The sequence below is a fragment of the Delphinus delphis genome, chromosome 11 (genome assembly GCF_949987515.2).
Source record: "Delphinus delphis chromosome 11, mDelDel1.2, whole genome shotgun sequence".
NCBI classification, from domain to species: Eukaryota; Metazoa; Chordata; class Mammalia; order Artiodactyla; family Delphinidae; genus Delphinus; species Delphinus delphis.
Genome location: NC_082693.1, coordinates 22,112,252 through 22,136,337, shown reverse-complemented (window position 1 = coordinate 22,136,337; position 24,086 = coordinate 22,112,252). Strand labels below are relative to the sequence as shown.

At 37.9% G+C, this 24,086-nt stretch overlaps 1 protein-coding gene across 3 annotated transcripts in view; it reads left to right on the top strand.

Annotated features, from left to right (window-relative positions):
• The window catches only part of ITPR2 (inositol 1,4,5-trisphosphate receptor type 2), a 527,727-nt gene that overhangs the window by 157,506 nt on the left and 346,135 nt on the right, over positions 1–24,086 (top strand). For all 3 annotated transcript variants that reach the window (XM_060024473.1, XM_060024471.1, XM_060024470.1), the window contains 7 exons: positions 7,535–7,676; positions 9,696–9,857; positions 13,983–14,155; positions 15,063–15,182; positions 15,299–15,484; positions 16,854–17,105; positions 23,009–23,153. In XM_060024473.1, the coding sequence (XP_059880456.1) occupies positions 7,535–7,676; positions 9,696–9,857; positions 13,983–14,155; positions 15,063–15,182; positions 15,299–15,484; positions 16,854–17,105; positions 23,009–23,153 (1,180 nt within the window). The remainder of the gene's footprint in view (positions 1–7,534; positions 7,677–9,695; positions 9,858–13,982; positions 14,156–15,062; positions 15,183–15,298; positions 15,485–16,853; positions 17,106–23,008; positions 23,154–24,086) is intronic.

Genomic DNA, 24,086 nt, shown 5'->3' with positions numbered 1-24,086 from the left:
GACATGGAAGCAACCTATGTGTCCATTGACAGATGAATGGATAAAGAAGATGTGGCACATAAATACAATGGACTATTACTCAGGCCTAAAAAGAAATGAAATTGAGTTATTTGTAGTGAGGTGGATGGACCTAGAGTCTGTCATACAGAGTGAAGTAAGTCAGAAAGAGAAAAACAAATAACATATGCTAACACATATAAATGAAATCTAAAAAAAAAAAAAATAGTTCTGAAGAACATAAGGACAGGACAGGAGTAAAGACGCAGAAGTAGAAAATGGACTTGAGAATAAGTGGTGCTGGGAAAACTGGACAGGTACATGTAAAAGTATGAGATGAGATCACTCTCTAACACCATACACAAAAATAAACTCAAAATGGATTAAAGACCTAAATGTAAGGCCAGAAACTATCAAACTCCTAGAGGAAAACATATGCAGAATACTCTATGACATAAATCACAGCAAGATCCTTTTTGACCCTCCTCCTAGAGAAATGGAAATAAAAACAAAAATAAACAAATGGGACCTAATGAAACTTCAAAGCTTTTGCACAGCAAAAGAAGCCATAAACAAGACCAAAAGCCAACCCTCAGAATGGGAGAAAATATTTGGAAATGAAGCAACTGACAAAGGATTAATCTCCAAAATTTACAAGCAGCTCATTAACAAAAAAACAAACAACCCAATCCAAAAATGGGCAGAAGACCTAAATAGACATTTCTCCAAAGAAGATATACAGACTGCCAACAAACACATGAAAGAATGCTCAACATCATTAATCATTAGAGAAATGCAAATCAAAACTACAATGAGATATCATCTCACACCAGTCAGAATGGCCATCATCAAAAAGTCTGGAAACAATAAATGCTGGAGAGGGTGTGGAGAAAAGGGAACACTCTTGCACTGCTGGTGGGAATGTGAATTGGTTCAGCTACTATGGAGAACAGTATGGGGGGTCCTTAAAACCCTACAAATAGAACTACCATATGACCCAGCAATCCCACTACTGGGCATATACCCTGAGAAAACGATAATTCAAAAAGAGTCATGTACCAAAATGTTCATTGCAGCCCTGTTTACAATAGCCCGGAGATGGAAGCAACCTACGTGTCCATCATCGGATGAATGGATAAAGAAGATGTGGCACATATATACAATGGAATATTACTCAGCCATAAAAAGAAACGAAATTCAGCTATTTGTAATGAGGTGGATAGACCTAGAGTCTGTCATACAGAGTGAAGTAAGTCAGAAAGAGAAAGACAAATACCATATGCTAACACATATTTATGGAATTTAAGAAAAAAAATGTCATGAAGAACCTAGGGGTAAGACAGGAATAAAGACACAGACCTACTAGAGAATGGACTTGAGGATATGGGGAGGGGGAAGGGTAAGCTGTGACAAAGTGAGAGAGAGGCATGGACATATATACACTACCAAACGTAAGGTAGATAGCTAGTGGGAAGCAGCCGCATAGCATGGGGATATTGGCTGGGTGCTTTGTGACCGCCTGGAGTGGTGGAATAGGGAGGGTGGGAGGTAGGGAGACGCAAGAGGGAAGAGATATGGGAACATATGTATATGTATAACTGATTCACTTTGTTATAAAGCAGAAACAAACAAACAAGAAAATGGACTTGAGGACATGAGGAGGGGGAAGGGTAAGCTGGGGTGAAGTGAGAGAGTGGCATGGACGTATATACAGTACCAAATGTGAAATAGATAGCTAGTGGGAAGCAGCCAAATAGCACAGGGAGATCAACTCGGTGCTTTGTGACCACCTAGAGGGGTGGGATAGGGAGGGTGGGAGGGGATGCAACAGGAAGGAGATATGGGGATATATGTATATGTATAGCTGATTCACTTTGTTACACAGCAGAAACTAACACACCATTGTAAAGCAATTATGCTCCAATAAAGATGCTAAAAAAAAAAAAGAAATGTAGTCTAAGTTAATAGTGAAAAAGAAAAGAATCTAACTTAAGAATTTAGTTTAGATCTCAGAGCCGTGTCCCATGCAGAGTCTCTGCAGGCATCCCACCACCGCCATATTAAAGTGCCGGTGCTGTCTTTTCACAATCTGAAGCACTGCATGCAAGGTCTCTGCACAAGGCCCCCTGTGAGCATGTGAAACTAGACAAAGCACAAAGGAAAATACATAAAAAGGAAGAACTACAATCCTGCAGCCTGTGGAACAAAAACCACATTCACAGAAAGAGAGACAAGATGAAAAGGCAGAGGGCTATGTACCAGATGAAGGAACAAGATAAAACCCCAGAAAAACAACTAAATGAAGTGGAGATAGCAACCTTCCAGAAAAAGAATTCAGAGCAACGATAGTGACGATGATCCAGTACCTCAGAAAAAGAATGGAGGCAGAGATCCAGAAGATGCAAGAAATGTTTAACAAAGATTTAGAAGAATTAAAGAACAAACAGAGATGAACAATACAGTAACTGGAATGAAAACTACACTAGAAGGAATCAGTAGCAGAATAACTGAGGCAGAAGAACGGATAAGTGACCTGGATGACAGAATGGTGGAATTCACTGCTGCGGAACAGAATAAAGAATGAAAAGAAATGAAGACAGCCTAAGAGACCTCTAGGACAACATTAAATGCAACAACATTCGCATTATAGGGGTCCCAGAAGGAGAAGAGAGAGAGAAGGGACCAGAGAAAATATTTGAAGAGATTGTAGTCGAAAACTTCCCTAACATGGGAAAGAAAGTAGCCACCCAATTCCAGGAAGCACAGAGACTCCCATACAGGATAAACCCAAGGAGAAACACACCGAGACACATAGTAATCAAATTGGCAAAAGTTAGAGACAAAGAAAAATTATTGAAAGCAGCAAGGGAAAAATGACGAATAACATACAAGGGAACTCTCATAAGGTTAACAGCTGATTTCTCAGCAGAAACTCTACAAGCCAGAAGAGAGTGGCATAATATACTTAAAGTGATGAAAGGGAAAAACCTATTACCAAGATTACTCTACTGGGCAAGGATCTCATTCAGATTCATTGGAGAAATCAAAAGCTTTACAGACAAGCAAAAGCTAAGAGAATTCAGCACCACCAAACCAGCTCTACAAAAAATGCTAAAGGAACTTCTCTAAGTGGGAAACACAAGAGAAGAAAAGAACCTACAAAAACAAACCCAAAACAATTAAGAAAATGGTAATAGGAACATACATATGGATAATTACCTTAAATGTGAATGGATTAAATGCTCCAACCAAAAGACACAGGCATGCTGAATGGATACAAAAACAAGACCCATATATATATGCTGTCTACAAGAGACCCACTTCAGACCTAGGGACACATACCGACTGAAAGTGAGGGGATGGAAAAAGACATTCCGTGCAAAAGGAGATCAAAAGAAAGCAGGAGTAGCATTACTCATATCAGATAAAATAGACTTTAAAATAAAGACTGTTACAAGAGACAAGGAAGGATACTATGTAATTATCAAGGGATCAATGCAAGAAGATATAACTCTTATAAATATATATGCACCCAACATGGGAGCACCTCCATACGTAAAGCAACTGCTAACAGCTATAAAAGAGGAAATCGACAGTAACACAATAATAGTGGGGGACTTTAACTTCTCACTTACACCAATGGACAGATCATGCAAAATGAAAATAAATAAGAAAACAGAAGCTTTAAATGACAAAAAGACCGGATAGATTTAATTGATATTTATAGGACATTCTTTCCAAAAACAGGAGATTACACTTTCTTCTCAAGTGCACACAGAACATTCTCCAGGATAGATCACATCTTGGGTCAGAAATCAAGTAAATTTAAGAAAATTTAAATCATATCAAACATCTTTTCTGAACACAACGCTATGAGATTAGAAATCAATTACAGGGAAAAAAATCTGTAAAAAACACAAACACATGGAGGCTAAAAAATACATTACTGAATAACCAAGAGATCGCCAAAGAAGTCAGAGAGGAAATCAAAAAATACCTAGAGACAAATGACAATGAAAGCATGAAGATCCAAAACCTGTGGGATGCAGCAAAAGCAGTTGTAAGAGGGAAGTTTATAGCTATACAACCCTACCTCAAGAAACAAGAAAAATATCAAATAAACAATCTATCATTACACCTAAAGGAACTAGAGAAAGAAGAACAAACAAAACCCAATGTTAGCAGAAGGAAATAAATCATAAAGATCAGAGAAGAAATAAATGAAATAGAAACAAAGAAAACAATAACAAAGATCAATAAAACTAAAAGCTAGTTCTTTGAGAAGGTAAACAAAATTGATAAACCATTAGCCAGACTCATCAAGAAAAAGAGGGAGGGGACTCAAATCAATAAAATTACAAATGCAAAAGGAGAAGTTACAACAGACACTGCAGAAATACAGAGCATCTTAAGAGACTATTACAAGCAACTCTATGCCAATAAAATGGACAACCTGGAAGAAATGGACAAATTCTTACAAAGGTATAACTTTTCAAGACTGAATGAGGAAGAAATAGAAAATATGAACAGACCAATCAGAAGTAATGAAATTGAAACTGTGATTAAATCACCAGATGGCTTCACAGGTGAAGTCTATCAAACATTTAGAGAAGAGCTAACACCCATCCTTCTCAAACTCTTCCAAAAAATTGCAGAGGAAGGAACACTGCCAAAATCATTCTATGAGGCCATCATCACCCTCATACCAAAACCAGAAAAAGATACTACAAAAAAAGAAAATTACAGACCAATATCACTGATGCATATAGATGAAAAAATCCTCAACTAAATACTAGCAAACAGAATCCAACAACACATTAAAAGGATCATGCACCATGATCAAGTGGGATTTATCCCAGGGATGCAAGGATTCTTCAATATACACAAATTAATCAATGTGATACACTATATTAACAAATTGAAGAATAAAAACCATGTGATCACCTCAATAGATGCAGAAAAAGCTTTTGACGAAATTCAACACCCATTTATGATAAAGTCTCTCCAGAGAGTGGGCATAGAGGGAACCTACCTCAACATAATAAAGGCCATATATGACAAACCCACAGCAAGCATCATTCTCCATGGTGAAAAACTGTAAGCATTTCCTCTAAGATCAGGAACAAGACAAGGATGTCCACTCTCACCACTGTTATTCAACATAGTTTTGGAAGTTCTAGCCACGGCAATCAGAGAAGAGAAAGAAACAAAAGGAATACAAATTGGAAAAGGAGTAATACTGTCACTTTACAGTTGACATGATACTATACATAGAGAATCCTAAAGATGCCACCAGAGAACTACTAGAGCTCATCAATGAATTTGGTCAAGTTGCAGGGTACAAAATTAATGCACAGAAATCTCTTGCATTCCTATACATTAATGATGAAAAATCTGAAATAGAAATATAGGAAACACTCCCATTTACCACTGTAACAAAAAGAATAAAATACCTAGGAGTAAACCTACCCAGGGAGACAAAAGAGCTGTATGTGGAAAAGTATAAGACACTACTGAAAGAAATTAAGGATGATACCAACAGTTGGAGAGATATACCATGTTCTTGGATTGGAAGAATCATTATTTTGAAAATGACTATACTACCCAAAGCAATTTACAGATTCAATGCAATCCCTATCAAATTACCAATTGCATTTTTTACGGAACTTGAACAAATCATCATAAAATTTGTATGGAGACACAAAAGACTGCTAATAGCCAAAGCAGTCTTGAGGGAAAAAAACGGAGCTGGAGGAATCCGTCTCCCTGACTTCAGACTATACTACAAAGCTATAGTAATCAATACAATATGGTACTGGCACAAAAACAGAAACATAGATCGATGCAACAAGATAGAATGCCCAGAGATAAACCCACACACCTATGGTCAACTAATCTATGACAAAGGAGACAAGCATTTACAATGGAGAAAAGACAGCCTCTTCAATAAGTGGTGTTGGGAAAACTGGACAGGTACATGTAAAAGAATGAAATTAGAACACTCCCTAACACCATACACAAAAATGAACTCAAAATGGATTAGAGACCTAAATGTAAGACTGGGCACTATGAAAGTCTTAGAGGAAAACATAGAACACTCTTTGAGATAAATCACAGCAAGACCTTTTTTGATCCACCTCCTATAGTAATGGAAATAAAAACAAAAATAAACAAATGGACCTAATGAAACTTCAAAGTTTTTTCACAGTAAAGAAAACCATAAATAAGACGAAAACACAACCCTTAGAATGGGAGAAAATATTTGCATATGAATCATTGGACAAGGGATTAATCTCCAAAATATATAAACAGCTCATGGAGCTCAATATTAAGATGACTAGCAACTCTATCAAAAAATGGGCAGAAGACCTAAATAGACATTTCTCCAAAGAAGACATACAGATGGCCAAGAAGCACATGAAAAGCTGCTCAACATCACTAATTATTAGAGAAATGCAAATCAAAACTACAATGAGGTATCACCTCACACCAGTTAAAATGGGCATCATCAGAAAATCTACAAACAACAAATGCTGGAGAGGGTGTGGAGAAAAGGGAACCCTCTTGCACTGTTGGTGGGAATATAAATTGATACAGCCACTATGGAGAACCATATTCAGGTTCCTTAAAGAACTAAAAATAGAATTACTGTATGACCCAGCCATCCCACTACTGGGCATATACACAGAAAAAACCATAATTCATAAAGACACATACACCCCAAAATGTTCATTGTAGCCCTATTTACAATAGCCAGGTCATGGAAGCAACGTAAATGCCCATCGACAGACGATTGGATAAAGAAGAAGTGGTACATATATACAATGGAATAAAAGCCATAAAAAGGAACGGAATTAGGTCATTTGTAGAGACGTGGATGGATCTAGAGGCTGTCATATAGCGTGAAGTAAGTCAGAAAGAGAAAAACAAACCGTATATTAACGCATATATGTGGAACCTAGAAAAATGGTACAGATGAACCAGTTTGCAGGGCAGAAATAGAGACACAGATGTAGAGAACAGACGTATGGACACCAAGTGGGGAAAGCGGCGGGGGAGTGGGGGTGGTGGTTTGATGAATTGGGCAGTGGGGGTTGATATGTATAAACTGATGTGTATAAAATGGATGACTAATAAGAAAAATAAATAAATAAATAAATAATTTAAAAAAAGGAATTTAGTTTAGCTGTTCTCCCTTAAAGCAGAAATACTCTTCTTTGGTAATCAGTCATGGAAGAGCATCTGTGGATAGGTGAAATGCTCTCAACACATCTGTTTTTGGGACTCACAGGGTTTTATTTCATAGTTGTGTTTCCAGATATTTGATTAGAGGTGGAGGTGGGGTCGGGTTGGAGTAACTGAAAAAGGTATGCTCTTCATAAAGATTTAAGTAAATATTAACTGCATTAGGTATTTTGTTAATTAAATAATTATTATAAAATACTTTCACTTTCCTAGTATTTTAGTTCTTAGTGTTTATTTAAATACATTTCCAAAATTAAGCACACCATAATGTTTCCTTTTTGTTTTATGATAGGTTTGTGACCAAATTATTGGAAGACCTTATCTTCTTTGTTGCTGATGTACCTAACAATGGACAAGACGTTCTGGATGTGGTAATCACCAAGCCAAACCGAGAACGTCAGAAGTTAATGAGGGAACAAAACATATTGGCACAGGTGAATGTTTCCATGTACTAATTTTTCATATTTTATCTTTTTGAATTATAGTATCAGGAAAGTTCTTGTATTCGTTATCTATTGATGTGTAACAAGTTACCCGAAAACTTAGTGTCGCAAAGCAGATACTTACAGTTTCTGCAGATTAGGAATCTGGGGGTGGACAGTTCTTGCTCAGGGTGTTTCACAGGCTGCAATCAAGGTGTTGGCTGGACTGCAGTCACCTCGACGCTCAAATGGGAGAGGATTCACTTTCCAGCTCACTGGCATGGACCTCCGCACAGGGCTGCCTCAAGAGCCGGCAGTTTGCTTTCCTTAGAAGTGAGAGATCCAGGACAGAGCAAGAGAGGGCCTTCAGATGGAGGCCATAGTTTTCTTGTAACCTAATCTTAGAAGTAACATCTCATCATTTCTACCTTGTTTCTTAGTTAGAAGTGAGTCCATAAATCCAGCCCACAGTCAAGAAGACAGTATTCCATACGAGTATAATTCCAGGAGGCAGGGATCATTGGGGGCCATCTTGGAGACAGCCTATCACAGACCTTTAAAAACCTCCGTGGTCAGACTGTCTCCAGAAAATATGCTGTAATGCTTTTTTAAGTACAGTTTCCAGGGGAACTTGAAAGCTGCCATCTCCATTTGGTTCCTACTTTTTTCCCTTTCTTCCTTCGAAAAGTAGGGCAGTCTATTCATCAGCTCCCAAGTGCTCTATACGGTATTCTGGTTTTTTCCATGAAAGTCTAGAGCTGCTTCTATGCTATGTCTTCCTGAAATTGTTCATAACATGCCAGTAAATTAATTTACTCCTTAATAATATGCACATTTGGACATGCCTACCTTCATGCATTAATTGTGGACTGAAGGAAGATACTTAAATAAAATTTATGTTGTTGATATACATGTTCTTGTGGAGTTGGGAAAGGAAGACAGTAGACATATTGTCAATTAATATTCTATAGCTGATTGTCTGAGTATATAAAATCAACATTTTTCTCAAAGAAAGTAAAGGTTGTAAATCTAATGAGAGAAAGCCTTTTCTGACATTAGCATTTCTTTTGTATAAAACATTTGATTTCAAGGACTTTTAGGACCTTGAATGATTTATTAATATTATTTCAACCAACATATGTCAAACATTTTACTTTAGTATTATAGATAATAAAATTCAAGGTTTAGTGAATATAGAATTACTGAAGAAACTTTAATTCATGTTATATTTCATGAACTACAAAGGATAATTCCATTCCGTTTCGCTTTCTTGTATGACTCCTCATATCTTTGCCTAGTTGCTCTTTCATAAACAATTTGCTTATCCTACCAGTTCATCTCCAGGTGATCCTACCTGCTGTCTTGCTGCCTAAAAGAATTATGTTCCTTGGTGATTTTTAAATACTTCCCACTGCTAATCTTCTTACAAGAAGAATCTGAGTCACTGGGTATCACTAGCTGCCCATATGGCTCCTTATTTATTTTGAATGCTTATGCATTCATTGATTTGGCCACATCTTTATGTATAGAAACAATAAACTAATTCTTTTATGAAGAGGTTTAAAAGCAATATTTGGAGGCAGTTTTTTGATGTCAGTTTCAGATGAAAAGTAAATATTTTCCTTATATTATTTTGATTCTAGAAAGTTATAGAAAATAATAGAATTATAAAGCCTATCGAAATCAAACTATATTTTAGTTCATCTGAATATGTTCATGTAACTTGGTACAACCTAACATCTTTATATTTTTATTTTAATACAATAGAATTTCTAAACAAAATTAAGCATTTTATTTAAATATTTTTCGTCATTCAATTTAGGGAATCCTCTTAGCAGTATTTTTCTGTCCGTTAATATGTTGGTCTTGTATCCTAAAAAAATCTTTTTTATTTTTTACTTTACGTTAATTCTATTCAAATATTACAAAAGTGTTTTCCAGTCAGTGTAATAAAACACACTGTTTATTGCAATGTTGCAAAACGTGCACCTCCATTCATCAGAATAAGCGGTTGTTTTTTTTTCCTGTTAGGTATTTGGGATTCTGAAAGCACCCTTTAAGGAGAAAGCCGGAGAAGGCTCAATGCTGAGACTTGAAGATCTGGGGGATCAAAGATATGCCCCCTACAAGTACATGCTGAGGCTGTGCTACCGTGTGCTGAGACATTCACAGCAGGACTACCGGAAAAATCAGGTGGAGGGTGGCTCTCCTTTTTACCTCTGTTTAATATCTAAAGTATGGGCAAAGTTCTTTGGTAACTGTTCTAAGACATTTAAATAGGAACGGGAAATTCTGCTTTGCAATGCAATGTTTTATATCGGCAACACACAAAAATGACTTAAAATGTAATTGAGCTGACATATGTATTTATTCTTCCATGTAAAGTTAGAATTGTCAGGGGAGGATGTCTAAGTCCTTGTATGTGCATGGTATTAGCTCCTGCTGGGCAGGAGCCATGCTGGATATGTTATGTAAAGATGAATGAGACATTTTTTGGCATTTCCAGGAGCATGTGCAGTACCAAATCGCTGTGTGTAGGCCAAAGAATTCATTGTCTGGTGGAAAAGGTATGACATGTACATCTGAAACATAAGGTAGAGGCATAGAGGGGACAGGAGAGATAGGAGAGCATTGTGGGAATTCAGGAGAGAGAGGAGCTCAGCTGGGGGAACCCAGGAAGAGCACTTGGAGAAGAAGCATTTGGGTTGGATGAAAATCATTTTCAGAAATTGTATGGGAACAAGCATTTTAGTGAAGAGATATTTCTGAAAAGAGAATGATGGATCCTAGAAAGGGCACTTTCATCCCAAGACATTCCTAACTGTGGAGGACAGGGAACCCAGGTGTGTCCAGGGATATAGCTAAAAGTTCCCAACTGCAAGTGAAGTTTCTTTTAAGTCTCAGTTTTGTCTTAAAATATATATAATATTTTGCAATGTGCTCAATAATACACATTTGCTGAATATAACATTGCTTTCAGTTAATTATCGTTTGGTGTATTAGTGTCCCATGTTTCTCTTAGCCAGTTGGAGAGATGAGTACATAGTTTGTAAACTTCACTGATGAGTTTGGTCCATGGGGAAGGATGCTGTAAGAGAAAGCTGGGAAGGCAGGTAGGGCTGAGCCATGGAGGGGCTAGGTTGTCAGGCCTGGAGGCTGCAGGTTATTTGGGAATAGTTAGTAGTATTTACTGAGTGCTAACATTTTACCGGGTTCAGTTCTAAGCACTTTTCACAACATAACTTGGTTAATACTGGGTTAAGATGAAGAACTGAGGCACAGAGAGGTTAAATAAATTGCCAAAGAATACACAGTTTTGACTGGAGCCAGTATTCAAACCCAGGGTCCTAATAATCATAGTACTGCCTCGAAAGTAGTCTAAAAGTTATTTGGCAAGAAAAAAAAATTGCTTTAAAAAAAAGTGTGAAAATACATTTTTTTTGAAATTCAGTTTAAAGATTAAGAAAAAGTCTAAAAAGAATATGTAAAACAGATTAACCAGAAGATAAATAATTTGACAAGGACAAGAGTGAGGAAGCAGATAATATAAACAGATTCTTAAATGCTTTTTAATATAATCCTAGTTATAAACATTTTTCCTCCCAATTGAAAATGCTTGTCATTGGAATTGTTTTTCCCAACTTCATTGCATTCCTTTAAGATGGCAAGGTAATGTAGGTAAAGTTATGTTGTTTTATTGGAAGGAAAATTAAGTTCCAGAACGTCAAATGACAGCACTCAGAGAGTCAGCTTCCGAGAAGCCCCAGATACCAGGGCCATGTTATTCAGCGGAGGTCAGGGATGGCGGTGGGACTGGCGGTCACTCTGTGGCCTCATTTCCCTTCTCGGGCCTAGAAAGATCTACTTTGCTAGACAGGCCTGCACGCCACAGTACATGCAGTAGTCTATGAGAGAGATTGAATTAACTGAAAAAATCAATAGGTCTACAGGGTTTACCTGGTACCCTCAGAACCATGGGACCCCCTAATGTGTGTGTCCTCCGTTACACTCAGTCTTTGGGAGGGTCCTGTGGACCCGCTTTCCATAGCACTGCCCTGTGCTTCAGCACCGGATATCCTTGGTTTGGCTGTTCTGCTAGTACCTAGTAGATTGTCCAGGCAGCATGTCTCAACTGGTGTCTTTTCCCAGTCCCTCGAGGTCTGGCACAAAGTTCTTTCTCACTCCTCCCTGTCTAAGCTGGGGACTCCCATGCCTGGTGTCCTGAGGAGTGACTTCCCTGGTGGTGCAGTGGTTAAGAATCCACCTGCCAATGCAGGGGACACGGGTTTGAGACCTGGTCCAGGAAGATCCCACATGCCGCGGAGCAACTAAGCCTGTGAGCCACAACTACTGAGCCTGCGCTCTAGAGCCCGTGAGCCACAACTACTGAGCCCACATGCCGCAAGTACTGAAGCCCGCATGCCTAGAGCCCACGCTCCGCAACAAGAGAAGCCACCGCAATGAGAAGCCCACGCACTGCAGTGAAGAGCTCACTGCAACTAGAGAAAGCCTGTGTGCAACAACGAAGACCCAATGGAGCCAAAAATAAATAATAATAATAATAAAAATAAAGCATGAGCAGAAAGACTTTCTACTTTCTTCATAATTCCTTCTTCTCCTTTATCCTCACCTATATTTTGTAGAGTCCTAATAGGGAATTCTTTTGTGATTTAGTACTAACCCAAGTCTTTCATGTTGAATTTCTGTTTATTGTTATTTATAGAATTTGGAGACACCTCTAATTTCGTTTGATTATTTACTGACATCTTGATCTATTTATCAAACATCTGGAGGTTTGCCTTATATCGGGGTCTGATTACCATAGTCGTACGAGTGTATAAATTAATACATATCTTTAAAATGATACACTAATAAAAGACATTTACTTTACAACTGGTACCCAATATACAAAACCATCATTTTGAAAAAGGCCACAGAATTGCTGCGTAGAATATAATGAGATTTGCGTAACCAGTAGCATTTTCAAGGAACAGGTAGGTTCCAGTAAATCTTAAGGCAAAAGCACTTTCTAATCAATAGATTTTCCCATCATAGAAAAAATCCCCAAGGAGAACCTCCAAGACATTGAAGTGAAAACTTTGGGTTGTGGATGGGGTTAAGCTTACCAGTGCTGTGGTTGGCTGAGACGTGGCTCGGCAGAGAGGCGAGGTGGTGGGAAGAAGGAGCAGATGGAACCATGCATGAGGGAAGCTCGCCAGTGGCTTTCTCTTGCTCTAAGAATGAATGTTTCTGTGTTCACCGTGGCTCGCAAGGGCCTCACCTGCCACGTCAGCTCTTGCTTTCTGCTCGCTCGCTGTACTGCAGCCACAATGGCCATCTTGTGTTTACAGAACTCCGAAGACTGGGTTCCGCCATTATAGAGCCTTCCACTTGGTACTCCCACTGCTCGATGGCTTCTCTCCCCACGGCTGCCTCCTTTTTTTTTTTTTATCATTTCCATCACTTCTATCATAGGGCAAATGTCCCCTCTTCAAGAGTCTACCCCATCTCAAGTTGTCACCTTTTCCCATCCCTCTGTTTGTTTCATTTCACTTCTCAACATGTAAAATGATCCTATTTACTACCTCATTGACTGCCCCTTCTCACTAGGATGTAAGCTCTATGGGAGCTTATCTGTCTTACTGCTGCATCCCTAGTCTTGCAAACTACCTGGAATGGCTTTTCAGAAATATGTCTTGGATGAATGGATCTGATCAATAAAGTGATCAATCACATTATCTTGTTGGATGCTTTTTAAAGACAAAAAGTGCTGTGAAATTTTATCATTATTTTAAAGAGATTTAATAGGTCATTGTGGTATATGTACAAAAAGGAAATCAGCTAAGTTCACCTGGGATCATCATGTAATGGTATAGAGCTCATGCTTCATGAACCAAATGTCAAAGAATCATTTTTGTTTCTATAATTATGCCAGAATCCTAGGTTATAGCTCCTAGTGAGTGTTCGAAGAAAGGCGTCTGTTATACTGGTGAAATCATTTCTTAACATGTCATAAAAAATTGTCATTTTAACTCAGTTTATTTTTGTTTTTCTCACTTGTAAGAGTGTAAGCACCCGTATGAAAAATTATTACTAGGCACGTAATTTTCTGTTATAATTTGAATGAGGTATATGCGAATAGATTTCCATTTCCTTCCTCAGATATCCTATTTACTAAAGAATTATTTGCTCTTCTTTAACAATAATTTTTAGCGAGTTTTCTGTTATGAATAAATTAATCAATGTTGCTGACCCTAATAGAACTTGTTATTTTTGAGCTGTTTGTCAGTGCGTTCTGACAGTCTTTCTCCTTTGTAGGAATATATTGCTAAGAATTTCTGTGTCATGCAATCCCAGATTGGCTATGATATTTTGGCAGAAGATACCATCACAGCTTTGTTGCACAACAACAGAAAACTACTAGAGAAACACATCACAGCAAAAGAAATAGAAACATTTGTTAGTTTACTCAGGAGAAATCGGGAGCCAAGGTTTGAAGTGGTTCATGCAGTATTCTTTTCTTGTGGGGACTGTGGCTTTTTGCTTTATTTTTAGAACTTTTTTAAAGTTCGACTTGTTTCATGGACAAAACAGTGTTGGGCTTATTGCTATAATAATTATGTACCATAAACAGTTATTATAGGAGATCAAAACCCTTTATAGACATATTTAAGTGTAATTGATTTTCACTCTGATAACTTGTGTTTTTATAGTACCCCATAGTTTTTCAAAATATATTCATATTTCATTCAATTCAATACATTGCCTCATTTAAACCCTTGCACATTCTCATGAAGTACACTGGTCGTATAATATTATCCACATTTTAGAGATGAGAAAATAGAAGCCTAGAGACCAACTAGGAACAGAATTTAGAGTTTCTGACTCTGCACCAAGTACCCTGTCTCTTATACCATGCTGCCTTATCTGGGAGAAATGAATGCAGAAATGTCAAGCAGATTGACAAAATTTTCTTACTTAGCAAGCAAATAAGTGTTAGAAGGTAGAATTGGGCCTCAGACTTGACCAGGCCATATTCATGTTGATTAAGTATGTGCTGTATGTCTGTTTTACTCAGTACAACATTAGCCTTGATCTGGCTTTGTTTTGATGTTGTAAATATAACAAGTCACAGTGCTGTGGGATGACTATCACCAAATAAATAAAAGCAAACATATCATTTTTGGAAACAAGATTTGTCCTAAATACAAATAATTGGATATTTAATTTGTTTCTAATGGTGCGGTAGATACGCAACACATTAGAAAAATGTTGCATGGAAATAATATTAAAAATATATCTAGAAAGTCAGTTTCATTATATCTCAAAGTATATTTGGGGGTATGATTTTATAAGATGCTTTTTGTTAATGATCAATTTAATTTTTTCTCTTGTCAGGTTTTTGGATTATTTATCAGATCTCTGTGTGTCTAATACCACGGCTATACCTGTAACTCAAGAACTCATCTGCAAATTTATGCTGAGCCCAGGCAATGCAGATATTCTCATTCAAACTAAGTAAGCCCAGAGGATGGAGACATCCTATCCTGTTCATTATTTGTAAGCAGTACAGTTCCTTATCATGTTTCTGAATGAGCTTGTTCATAGATTTTGTGTGTGTTATTTATTTCAAGGCTGGTCTCAATGCAAGGAGACAACCCCATGGAGAGCGCCATCCTTTCAGATGACATTGATGAGGAAGAAGTTTGGCTCTACTGGATTGACAGCAACAAGGAACCTCACGGCAAAGCTATCAGGCACCTTGCTCAGGAAGCCAAAGAAGGCACCAAGGCTGATTTAGAAGTTCTTACCTACTACAGGTTAAGTATTGTAGAGAATGGTAGTTCTTAGTCTCACATATTCATTGAGAGATGATTCTCTGACATCTATAAAAGTTCGGTATCTATGAAGAAGAAATTTAAGAAGTTGTGTCAGAACTAGGGTAGCTGAAATATTTATTATTATTTAAAGTATTCACAGTAAATGTAAACATCTGTGTTTTCCACATATACCACTTGCAATTTTCTAGTTTCCCACTAGTTTGGAACTGTTGTGCAGCAAAGGATTTTTTCCTCTTGTTGACTGGTGTGGGTGCAGGTGAGAGACATGTTGGGACCTAGGTAATCGAGTTGAGAGGGAGGTGAAATTGGGGTTGGGGAAGCTGATCCGGTTGTAGGGGTGGCCTCAGAGAAAGTTAGCTGGTAGTTATGTATATACCACTTGTGATTATGTGGAGACCTAGGGCTTCAGAGAAACTGGTGTCTTTAGCTGTGAAAGTTCAGCGGGGGCATATGGCAGTCGAAATTTCAATGGTAGTTCCTGGTGGTCAGTATATTGGGAGCAAGAAACTAGCTGGCATTTTTGAGTCTAAGGCTTGGAAACCCAAGACAGAAGCCCTTGGGCAACTTTGGGCCCAAAAGACAGGAATCTGAGAAAGGCAGAGAATTCACTGTGTTCCCTGGGTTCTGTAGCTACAGCTACAAAGCCAAAGGCTGCTTTCTGGATCTCGGAGGCTGATGAATCCAAGTGTACTGATGCCTTTGGATTGATCACATTTGGTTTGGGAACTGAGTGAGTCTATCCTTGGAGTGTAGATACCAGAGCCTGGAGCTGAGTGAGCCTGGGAAAGGCAGAGAAACATGGTTTCATGTGAGCTGTTGTCCATAGCCTACAGGCTTAGTGTATTTGCAGACCTAGGAAACCGAGAACTGAGAGCCTAATGACACTCTCCACCAGATATATGTTGCTGGAACAAGTAAGAGAAGTTGTAACTGAATGGGCATAGAGGTGATTTCATCTGTGTGTTGTCATTTTTTTTTTTTTTTTTTTTTGCGGTGTGCGGGCCTCTCACTGCTGTGGCCCCTCCCGTCACGGAGCACAGGCTCCGGACGCACAGGCTCAGCGGCCATGGCTCACGGGCCCAGCCTCTCCGTGGCACATGGGATCCTCCCGGACTGGAGCACAAACCCATGTCCCCTGCATCGGCAGGCGGACCCCCAACCACTGCGCCACCAGGGAAGCCCTGTGTGTTGTCATTTGATCACTTAACCTACTACCAGAAGAGTTTTACACCAGTTATCACCTACACTGGGAAATATTGGAATCATAAAAGTAGATGCTGATTGATACTAATATTTATGAATTTTATCTAGATAAGACAAATAATGTAATATGTTTAATATTTTTAAGGTACCAGCTAAATCTCTTTGCAAGGATGTGCTTGGATCGCCAGTATCTGGCCATAAACCAGATTTCTACACAGCTCTCTGTTGATTTGATCCTGCGGTGTATGTCAGATGAGAGCCTGCCCTTTGACCTCCGAGCATCTTTTTGTCGCCTTATGCTGCACATGCATGTTGACCGGGATCCCCAGGAGTCTGTGGTGCCTGTTCGCTATGCCAGGCTCTGGACAGAAATCCCCACAAAGATCACGATTCATGAGTATGTTTGGAAAATTTTCTTTTTTAAAAAAAATTTTTAAATTTTATTTATTTTTTTATACAGCAGGTTCTTATTAGTCATCAGTTTTATCCACATCAGTGTATACATGTCAATCCCAATCACCCAATTCAGCACACCACCGTCCCCACCCCCCCACGGTTTTCCCCCCTTGGTGTCCATACGTTTGTTCTCTACATCTGTGTCTCAACTTCTGCCCTGCAAACCGGTTCATGTGTACCATTTTTCTAGGTTCCACATAATGCGTTAATATATGATACTTGTCTTTCTCTTTCTGGCTTACTTCACTCTGTATGTCAGTCTCTAGATCCATCCACGTCTCAACAAATGACCCAATTTCGTTCCTGTTTATGGCTCAGTAATATTCCATTGTATATATGTACCACTTCTTCTTTATCTATTTGTCTGTTGATGTGCATTTACGTTGCTTCCATGACCTGGCTATTGTAAATAGTGCTGTAATGAACATTGGGGTGCATGTGTCTTTTTGAATTACGGTTTTCTCAGGGTATATGCCCAGTAGTGGGATTGCAGGATAATATGGTAATTCTATTTTTAGTTTTTTAAGGAACTTCCATACTGTTCTCCATAGTGGCTGTATCAATTTACATTCCCACCAACAGTGCAAGAGGGTTCCCTTTTCTCCACACCCCCTCCAGAATTTGTTGTTTGTAGATTTTCTGATGATGCGCATTCTAACTGGTGTGAGGTGATACCTCATTGTAGTTTTGCTTTGCATTTCTCTAATAATTAGTGATGTTGAGCAGCTTTTCATGTGCTTCTTGGCCATCTGTATGTCTTCTTTGGAGAAATGTCTATTTAGGTCTTCTGCCCATTTTTGGATTGGGTTGTTTTTTTAATATTGAGCTGCATGAGCTGTTTATATATTTTGGAAATTAATCCTTTGTCTGTTGATTCGTTTGCAAATATTCTCTCCCATTCTGAGGGTTGCCTTTTGGTCTTGTTTATGGTTTCCTTTGCTGTGCAAAAGCTTTGAAGTTTCATTAGGTCCCATTTGTTTATTTTTATTTCCATTACTCTAGGAGATGGATCAAAAAAGATCCTGCTGTGTTAGGGAGTGTTCTAACTTCATTCTTTTACATGTACCTGTCCAGTTTTCCCAGTACCACTTATTGAAGAGACTGTCTTTTCTCCATTGTATATCCTTGCCTCCTTTGTCATAGATTAGTTGACCATATTTGTGTGGGTTTATCTCTGGGCTTTCTATCTTGTTGCATTGATCTATATTTCTGTTTTTGTGCCAGTACCATATTGTATTGATTACTGTAGCTTTGTAGTATAGTCTGAAGTCAGGGAGTCTGATTCCTCCAGCTCCATTTTTTTCCCTCAAGACTGCTTTGGCTATTCGCGGTCTTTTGTGTCTCCATACAAATTTTAAGATTTTTTGTTCTCGTTCTGTAAAAAATGCCATTGGAAATTTGATAGGGATTGCATTGAATCTGTAGATTGCTTTGGGTAGTATAGCCATTTTCACAATAATGATTCTTCCAATCCAAGAAAATGGTATATATCTCTCCATCTGTTGGTATCATCTTTAATTTCCTTCATCAGTGTCTTATAGTTTTCTGCATACAGTTCTTTTGTCTCCCTAGGTAGGTTTATTCCTAGATATTTTATTCTTTTTGTTGCAATGGTAAATGGGAGTGTTTCCTTAATTTCACTTTCAGATTTTTCATCATAATTGTATAGGAATGCAAGAGATTTTTGTGCACTAATATTGTGTCCTGCAACTTGACCAAATTCATTGATTAGCTCTAGTAGTTTTCTGTGGCGTCTTTAGGATTCTCTATGTATAATATCATGTCATCTGCAAACAGTGACAGTCTTACTTCTTCTTTTCCAGTTTGTATTCCTTTTATTTCTTTTCCTTCTCTGATTGCCATGGCTAGAACTTCCAAAACTATGTTGAATAACAGTGGTGAGAGTGGACATCCTTGTCTTGTTCCTGATCTTAGAGGAAATGCTTTCAGTTTTTCACCATGGAGAATGATGTTTGCTGTGGGTTTGTTGTATATGGCCTTTATTATGTTGAGGTAGGTTCCCTCTATGCCCACTTTCTAGAGAGTTTTTATCATAAATGGATGTTGCATTTTGTGAAAAGCTTTTTCTGCATCTGTTGAGGTGATCATATGGTTTTTATTCTTCAGTTTGTTAATATAGTATATATCAGTGATTGATTTGCGTATACTGAAGAATCCCTGCATCCCTGGGATAAATCCCACCTGATCATGGTGTATGGTCCTTTCCATGTGTCGTTGGATTCTGTTTGCTAGGATTTTGTTGAGGATTTTTTCATCTATATTCATCAGTGATATTGGTCTGTAATTTTCTTTTTTTGTAGTATCTTTGTCTGGTTTTGGTATGAGGGTGATGGTGGCCTCATAGAATGAGTTTGGGAGTGTTCCTTCGTCTGCAATTTTTTGGTAGATTTGAGAAGGATGGGTGTTAGCTCTTCTCTAAATGTTTGATAGACTTCACCTGTGAAGCCATCTGGTCCTGGACTTTTGTTTGTTGGAAGATTTTGTTTGTTTTTTTTTTTTTGCGATACACGGGCCTCTCACCACTGCGGCCTCTCCCGTTGCGGAGCACAGGCTCCGGACGCGCAGGCTCAGCGGCCATGGCTCACGGGCCCAGCCGCTCCGCGGCACGTGGGATCCTCCCGGACCGGGGCATGAACCCGCGTCCCCTGCATCGGCAGGCGGACTCTCAACCACTGCACCACCAGGGAAGCCCTGTTGGAAGATTTTTAATCACAGCTTCAATTCATTACCTGTGATTGGTCTGTTCATATTTTCTGCTTCTTCCTGGTTCAGTCTTGGGAGGTTATACCTTTCTAAGAATTTGTCCATTTCTTCCAGTTGTCCAGTTTATTGGCATAGAGTTGCTTGTAGTAGTCTCCTAGGATGCTTTGTATTTGTGTGGTGTCTTTTATAACTTCTCCATTTTCATTTGTAATTTTATTGATTTGAGTCCTCTCCCTCTTTTTTTTGGATGAGTCTGTCTAATGGTTTATCAATTTTGTTTATCTTCTCAAAGAACCAGGTTTTAGTTTTATTGATCTTTGCTGTTGTTTTCTTTGCTTCTATTTCATGTATTTCTGCTCTGACCTTTATGACTTCTTTCCTTCTGCTAACTTTGGGTTTTGTTTGTTCTTCTTTCTCTAGTTCCTTTAGGTGTAACGTTAGGGTGTTTGAGATTTTTCTTTTTTCTTGAGGTAGGCTTGTATAGCTATAAACTTACGTCTTAGTACTATTTTTGCTGCATCCCATAGATTTTGGATCATCGTGTTTTCATTGTCATTCGTCTCTAGGTATTTTTTGATTTCCTCTTTGATTTATTTAGTGATCTCTTGGTTATTTAGTAACGTTTTGTTTAGCCTCCATGTGTTTGTGTTTTTTATGGTTTTCTCCTGTAATTGATTCTAATCTCATAGAGTTATGGTCAGTAAAGTTGCTTGATATAATTTCCATTTTCTTAAATTTACTGAGGCTTGATTTGTGACCCAAGATGAGATCTATCCTGGAGAATGTTCCGTGCACACTTGAGAAGAAGTGTAATCTCCTGTTTTTGGATGGAATGTCCTATAAATATAAATTAAATCTATCTGGTATTTTGTATCATTTAAAGCTTCTGTTTCCTCATTTATTTTCTGTTTGGATGATCTGTCCATTGGTGTAAATGAGGTGTTCAAGTCCCCCACTATTATTGTGTTACTGTCGATTTCCTCTTTTATTGCTGTTAACAGTTGCCTTATGTATTGAGGTGCTCCTATGTTGGATGCATATATATTTATAATTGTTATATCTTCTTCTTGGATTGATCCCTTCATCATTATGTAGTGTCCTTCCTTGTGTCTTGTGGCATTCTTTATTTTAAAGTCTATTTTATCTGATATAAGTATTGCTACTCCAGCTTTCTTTTGATTTCCATTTGCATGGAATATCTTTTTCCATCCCCTCACTTTCAGTCTGTATGTGTCCCTAGGTCTGAAGTGGGTCTCTCGTAGACAGCATATATATGGGTCTTGTTTTTGTATCCATTCAGCTAGCCTGTGTCTTTTGGTTGGAGCATTCAATCCATTCACATTTAAGGTAATTATCGATATGTATGTTCCTGTTCCCATTTTCTTAATTGTTTTGGGTTTGTTTTTGTAGGTTCTTTTCTTCTCTTGTGTTTCCCACTTAGAGAAGTTCCTGTAGCATTTTTTGTAGAGCTGGTTTGGTGGTGCTGAATTCTCTTAGCTTTTGCTTGTCTGTAAAGCTTTTGATTTCTTCATCGAATCTGAGTGAGATCCTTGCTGGGTAGAGTAATCTTGGTTGTAGGTTTTTCCCTTTCATCACTTTAAGTATATCATGCCACCGCCTTCTGGCTGTAGACTTTCTGCTGAGAAATCAGTTGTTAACCTTATGGGAATTCCCTTGTATGTTATTTGTCATTTTTCCCTTGCTGCTTTCAATAATTTTTCTTTGTCTCTAATTTTTGCCAATTTGATTACTATGTGTCTTGGCGTGTTTCTCCTTGGGTTTATCCTGTATGGGACTTGGTGCGTTTCCTGGACTTGGGTTGCTGTTTTCTTTCCCATGTTAGGGATATTTTCTACTATCATCTCTTCAAATATTTTCTCTGGTCCTTTCTCTCTCTCTTCTCCTTCTGGACCCCTATAATGCGAATGTTGTTGTGTTTAATATTGTCCCAGCAGTCTCTTAGGCTGTCTTCATTTCTTTTCATTCTTTTGTCTTTATTCTGTTCCGCAGCAGTGAATTCCAACATTCTGCCTTCCAGGTCACTTATCCTTTCTTCTGCCTCAGTTTTTCTGCTATTGATTCCTTCTAGTGTATTTTTCATTTCAGTTAGTGTATTGTTCACCTCTGTTTGTTTGTTCTTTAATTCTTCTAGGTCTTTGTTACACATTTCTTGCATCTTCTGGATCTTTGCCTCCATTCTTTTTCCGAGGTCCTGGATCATCGTCACCATCATTATTCTGAATTCTTTTTCTGGAAGGTTTCCTAACTCCACTTCATTTTGTTGTTTTTCTGGGGTTTTATCTTGTTCCTTCATCTGGTATGTAACCCTCTGCCTTTTCATCTTGTCTCTCTTTCTGTGAATGTGGTTTTTGTTCCACAGGCTGCAGGATTACAGTTCTTCTTGCTTCTGCTCTGGAAAAATTTCTTGAAGACTTTAAATTCAGCAGATGAACTCAATGATTTTGATTATGTCTTCCATTTTTAAAAAATTTATTTTATTGAAGTTTAGTTGATTTACAGTGTTGTGTTAATTTCTACTATACAGCAAAGTGATTTGGTTATACATAGGTATACATTCTTTTTCATCTTCTTTTCCATTACGATTTATCACAGAATATTGAGTGTGGTTCCTTGTGCTATACAGTAGGACCTAGTTGTTTATCCATTTTATATATAATAGTTTGCATCTACTAATCCCAAACTGCCAATCCATCCCTCCCCCAAATGTCTTCAGTTTTGAAATGAAATATAACAAAAGGCATTTCTTTATTCAGACTTGGATTGTTAATTTTCCAAATGCAAACAAGATACTCTTTTTGTAAAGTAAAATGACAGCTCTTGATAATAGAAAAGTTATTCTGGAAACCAATAAACAGAAATCATGTTAATGAAAGGAGTAACAATTAATAAAAGGAGTAACAATGGTAGACTCTGATTTAAATGCTTTACATGTATCAACTCATTTCAAAATAGCTCCATTTTATAGATGAGGGTACAAAGTGTAGAAAGTTTCATTAATTTACCCAAGCTTAGAAGACAAGAGGTCAATATATATATATTTTCCTATTTTAAATGATTAGAATCAATTTAACTTCTTTTAAATTCTTTCTGTCTTCATAGATATGATTCTATAACAGACTCTTCCAGAAATGATATGAAGAGGAAATTTGCACTGACAATGGAATTTGTTGAAGAATACTTGAAAGAGGTTGTAAATCAGCCTTTTCCTTTTGGAGATAAAGAAAAAAACAAACTGACATTTGAGGTAATTTTTTTAAACAATTAATCCATGAGGTTATTCAATTTATGCTGTCTAAAATTAGATACATTGAACATCAAAGATTTTTTTCCCTCTAATATTTAGAATGTTTTAGTAATTAGGTAGTTAAATTTATGAACATATGATTCCCTCTGCCACTGATTAAAGGATAGAGTTGATGCTTTAATTATACCTGATATAGAATACTAAATATTTTATTTATAATTACCTGTTAGATACTCTGATTTTTTTAGTTTCATTTATTGTGTAAGCTTTATTGCATTTAATGAACAAAGACAGCTTTGCATATTTATAAAATGGTTGGATATGTTTTTTTCATCTCCATGAAGGTAATGTTTTTAGCCTTATTAAACTGAATTGAAATACCACCAGTTATAATATCACTTTGGGGATATAGGGGCAAAACTAGAGAAAAGATGCCACTACAAGATATCTGGGGTATTAGGTGCCTACTGGTGTGTAACAGATTACCCCCAAACTTAGCAGCCCAAAGCAACAAGCATGTATTATCTCACAGTTTCCATAGGTCAGGAATTTGGGAGAGCTTATTAGTTGGGTAGTTCTAGGTCAGGGTCTCTCATGAAGTCAGGATCTCACAGGCTGTTGATTAGGGTTGCAGCTTCCGTGGGTCAGGAATCTGGGAGGGCTTATTAGTTGGGTAGTTCTAGGTCAGGGTCTCTCTTGAGGTCAGGATCTCACAGGCTGTTGATTGGGGTTGCAGTTTCCGTGGGTCAGGAACCTGGGAGGGCTTATTAGTTGGGTGGTTGTAGGTCAGGGTCTCTCATGAGGTCAGGGCCTCACAAGCTGTTGATTGGGGTTGCAGTCATCTAGGGTTAGATGATTTGCTTCTAAGATCACTTGTGTGGTTGCTGGCGGTTACACTTCCTTGCTGGCTATTGTCTAGACACCTCATCTTCT